Source organism: Orycteropus afer, unplaced genomic scaffold (genome assembly GCF_000298275.1).
Source record: "Orycteropus afer afer isolate SDZICR_OR568_19922 unplaced genomic scaffold, OryAfe1.0 scaffold00155, whole genome shotgun sequence".
In the NCBI taxonomy this organism is placed as follows: Eukaryota; Metazoa; Chordata; class Mammalia; order Tubulidentata; family Orycteropodidae; genus Orycteropus; species Orycteropus afer.
Genome location: NW_006921742.1, coordinates 4,062,367 through 4,067,508, shown reverse-complemented (window position 1 = coordinate 4,067,508; position 5,142 = coordinate 4,062,367). Strand labels below are relative to the sequence as shown.

The 5,142-nt window shown below is 38.2% G+C and overlaps 1 protein-coding gene across 1 annotated transcript in view; it reads left to right on the top strand.

The window, feature by feature from the left end:
- The first annotated feature begins 301 nt into the window (after positions 1-301).
- SMIM28 (small integral membrane protein 28) overlaps positions 302-5,142 on the top strand; it is an 8,757-nt gene continuing 3,916 nt past the window's right edge. Inside the window, exon 1 of the mRNA XM_042781715.1 lies at positions 302-412. Coding sequence (XP_042637649.1) covers positions 302-412 — 111 coding nt within the window. The remainder of the gene's footprint in view (positions 413-5,142) is intronic.

The window sequence follows — 5,142 nt, the reverse complement described above, 5'->3', positions numbered from 1 at the left end:
GTTCATTGCACTATGATAATTCGAAAACAGAACAACTCCTCCATGAGAATACTGCTCCCCATGTGATATCTGATGCCATCCCTTATATTGATAAAGGCCACAGAGGCACTGAGTTTAAATAGGGTCAGTCCTGAGAGGTCTTTGGTTGGTTTCTTTTCCTTGTTGCCACTCCACAGAGGACGAGTTTACTAACAGCCTTCAGCCAAACACATCCAAGCTGGAGCCCAGCCAAGAGCAAGCAGCATTGTTTAAATCTGGGCAGCAAAGTGGAAGGGTGATCAGGGATCAGCCAGACAAAAGCATGAGGGGCCTGTTGGGCAGCAGCTGGTGGGAGTTTGGACCTGCTGGCAGGGGGACCTACGAGTGGTTGACCAGCGAAACCAGCCTGCCGCTTCTGGAGACACAACCACAGGTCTGTACCTTCAGTTCAGCCTTTTCTTCCCCAAAATATCTGTTAAAAGTTCTGAAATCAACCTTCCTTCTCTTCTTAGGATCTCAAACTTTAGTGGTAACATTTTGCAATTTGCATTTGCAATTCGCAAAATACAAAGTCCTGGACTGGCACGGTCTAACAAATTTTAAAATGGTATTTTTTAAATAATGATAAATGCAAATAAAACTTGTTAGAAATATATTCTAAGGTTCAAAGAATGCCTGAAGGAGTCAACAAATTTTATATGCCTTTTTCTTACAACTGTGTTCTTTCCTCAGTGAGCAATACCTTGGTTCTTGGAACTGTTTAATGACCACTGTAAGAGTTAAGAGAAGCCAAGCATCTTACTGATTCAGTGAGAATAGCAGGAGGGTTAGGGGGGTTTTGTTACCAAGAAATGCAGCAGTGGTTTAGCTGAAGCTGGCAAATCACCAAAGGAATCTCAATCTAGGCAGAAACAAGACAAATATTCCTGAAACCTATGAAAACAGAATTGATATGATAATCAGAAAGGAAATTAGTAATGCTGTTGTCCGCATAAAGAAGAGGGAAACAACCCTCTTATTTTGGTTAATCTTAACTTTAAATTCTCCCAAGCCACTTTTTACAGGAAAATACACACACATTGATACATCGTTAAACACATGGCTGTGTATGTCTTTCAGCAATTATATCATTCATTGCAATTTTCTTAAAACATTCCCTTGACAAAGCCTTGTGTCAACAAAAATCACATCAGGGAAAAAAAAATTATTAAACACCTTTAAGGGAAGTAAACAAATTAGAACATTTGACTATAAAATCAAAGACATCCTATCCACTTCAAAAAAAATCCCAACACTTTAACTGATACACCATGAAACAGTAAATAAGCAAATTAAGGATACCATAATAAATTTATCCTATAGCTCTGTACATCTAAATGGAAAACAGTAAGAGTTCTTTATCTCAAATCATCTTAATCTGCTGTATTAGAGAAAAGCTTCCTAGTGTCACTTGGTATTTGGACAAAGGAGATACTGATCACAGGAGGAAATTATGCCATATCTTGCCTTCCTTATATTTGCAACTGAGATTGACAATACTGTAAGAGAGAGCCTATTGCATACATCCTTTGAAACAGAGCATGAACTGCAGTGTATATTCCATGCAAGCTTAACCTACAGGGTGTAATAGAAAATTTAAATCTAATGCTCAAAACTGACTAGAAGCTATTATTGTTCCTATTACAGGTAGCGAATGAAGAAGGAAAATAAGTTATACAAGATGGTCCATGTTTATGAAGGTTGAAAAGTAATTGTTTCAGGTATTGAAACAGATAATAGCTTTAACATTTTTAGTGGTCCAGCAAGAGGAGGAAAACGAATCATATTATATTTCCTTTTTATTCCAATTTGATTTCTTAATTAGTAAATTCATTTATAAGTTCATCTGCTCTTATAGCTTTTTTGATTAAAGTTCCTTAGAACATCACTAAAGATATTCATAGGGAGCTCTGGTAGCATAATGCCTAAGGCACCTGACTGCTAACCAGAAGGCTGGTGGTGGTTCAAACCCACCAGCCACTCCCCGGAAGGAAGATGGGGCAATCTACTTCTGGAGTGATACTGCCTCGGAAACCCAAGGAGGGGTTGCTATGAGTAGGGTCCAACTCAACGGCACATAACAACAACAAAAGATATTTATGTTAATAATTCCGTTAAACTAGATTGTGTGTAATAAAACAGAATGAACCCATAGCCTAGAAATATAAGCTAAAATCATACACATAAAATATATTAATATTAAAATATTTTTAATGAAAATATATATTGATTAAAATAAAAAATCTAGTAATACCAAGTTTATCATCACTGTATTTTCTAGCCTTACACTATTAATAATTTTCTAGATTTCTTCTGGTTATTTTTAGTAATTTATTTTCTAGTAAATTTGATCATTTGATAGCTTGAGATATAAATATATAAATACTTATTATTTACCAAGAGAACTCTGGTGGCGTAATGCCTAAGGCATGTGACTGCTACCAGAAGGCTGGTGGTTCAAACCCACCAGCCACTCCTCGGAAGGAAGACTGGGCAATCTACTTCATTAGTGACACCACCTCGGAAACTCAAGGAGGGGCCGCTATGAATTGGATCCGCCTCCACAGCAGTGCATTTGGTTTTAGTTTATTATTTACCAAAACCAAAAAACCAAACCAAACTCACTGCGGACAAGTTGAGTCTGACTCATAGCGACCCCTCCTTGGGTTTCTGAGGCAGTATCACTACAGAAGTAGATTGCCCAATCTTCCTTCCAAGTGGCTGGTGGGTTTGAACCTCCAGCCTTCTGGTTAGCAGTCAAGTGCCTTAGGCACTACACCACCAGAGTTCCCATTATTAACCAAGTATTTTTCATATATTAATTCATTTCATTTCAGTGCTAATCCTCCAAAGTATGTGTTACTCATTTCATTTCATAGAAGAGCAAACCTAGGCTTGGATGGTAAGTGAATGGTCTGCAGTCCCACAGCCATTAGAAGGCTGTACTAGAATTCAAAGCCACAGCAGACAAACTCAAATGACAGCATTCTGCTTCCTGAAAATTCCTTTAAAAAAAAAAAAACATTTTTACAATAAATTACATTAAGTTTTATACATTTTAAGTAAAGTGAAAGAGCTTAGGTATAGTAGTCAAGGCATTTGGCTGCTAACCAAAAGGTGAGCAGTTTGAACCCACCAGCCACTCCATGGGAGAAGGTAAGGCAGCCTGCTTCTGTAAAAGTTTACAGCCTTGGAAACCCTATGGAGCAGATCTATTCTATCCTATAGGGTCATTATGAACCAGAATCAACTTGATGGCAGTGGTTCTTTGGTTTTTAAGAGAAATTATCTTAACTCATACCTTAACCAAGAGCAAAATATCTGGAGTTTATAAATATTAAATCAATTCTGTGATTTTGAGTCAAAATTACACATGCAGTTGTAAATTCTTTGGTGAGTATAAAAGAGTATACAAGCACTCTCTCTCTCTTAAGAGGTCATAACTAGCAAAACATTGGTCATTTCCAACAAAATCTAACAGAGAACCGCAGCTCTCCTTCTTAATTATACCATTTCCTGGAGAAGGATATCCTGCTTAGTAGAGGGTCAGTGAAGAAGGGAAAGACCCCAACGAGGTGGACTGACACAGCAGCTGCAATGATGGGCTAGGAAAGGATTGTAAGAAGGTGCAGGACAGGGTGGTGTTTTGTTCTGTTGTACAAAGGGTCCTCAGAGTCTACATGATGGCACCTAACATGTTTTATTTTAAATAAGAGCTTTTGTTGTTGCTTATTATAGACACAGATAAAAGGCTTTAAATTGCTTCTTTTTGTCCATGGTAAGGACACTAACATTTATATTGGTTACTCTATGCTTTATACAAGGCAGAAACTTTTTAATACATTGTTATTTCTTACTAGCTTTATTAAAAGCAATGTCTACACATTGGAAATAGCATTTTTTTAGTTTGCTTTTCTCTCTTGCTGTTGAAGCATCATTTCATGTCTAGTTCATGGTGTGGTGCCTAAGGTATTTGACTGCTAACCAGAAGGCTGGTGGTTCAAACCCACTAGCCATTCCTCAGAAGGAAGATTGGGCAATCTACTTCCGCGTGATACCACCAGAGAAACCCAAAGAGGGGTTGTTATGAGTTGGATCCAACTCAAATTCAGTGAATTAGGTTTGGTTTTAGTGCATTATTAACTCCACCAACAGTCATTATTATTTTTGTGACCTGATACTCTTAAATTGCCTAAGAATTTATATGCAGTTCTTTTAAAAGTTCAAAATTTTCTATATTTACCCTACACATGTACAAAGAAATTTGAAGAATTTTAAACTAAATTATCGAATCAGTCAGCCATCAAATCAGAATTCAAATATTGTTTATATGTGATATGAATATATAACAATGTAAGATTTTGTTTCAGAATTAAAGAACTTACATCCCATATGATCCTTTTGTGGACTGATAAAACATTATTGATCTAAGTACCTCATGAGATGTTTTCTTGGTTTGAAAGTGTTGTTAGGGGCCAACAAGTTGGTTCTTACTTATAGTGAACCGATGTATAACAAAATGAAACACTGACCGATCTTGGACCTCACAATCATTGCTATGTTTCAGCTTGTTGTTTTAGCCACGTGTCAATCCACCTTATTGACAGTCTTCCTCTTTCGTTTTGAGGGCCATCCCAATTAATTGGTGTGGTAGTTAAGTTTGTGTGTCAACTTGGCTGGGCCTGGTTGAGTGGCTGTGCAGCTGGATGTAGTAGTATTCTCCGTGACTGGTAATCAACTCCATGATGGAATCTACCACAAGCAGCTGAGTAGTTGCCCTAGAACTGTGGTCTGCTTTCTGTATATAAGGAGAAGCCTGGGGAATGGTCATTACCTTATGGCATGCTTGGACCCTGCATGTAGTCGTGTTGCTGTTCAGCAGCCTGCCATGCTTTGCCGACCTTGGGACTTACAATGGACTTGAATTAATGGCCTGCCATGTGGTTTGATAATGTCGGGACTGTGTCATTTTATTTGTCAACCTTGGGCTTATTAGCCTCAGCAGCCAGCAGCTGCCTGAGTGAAAAGATGCCTCTAGCTTCAGTGGACTGGGAGCAAGAGGCAGAGCTGAAACCCAAGGTCAAGGGGCTTTCACACAACCCCTAGAGTCTGGCACTTTGAACT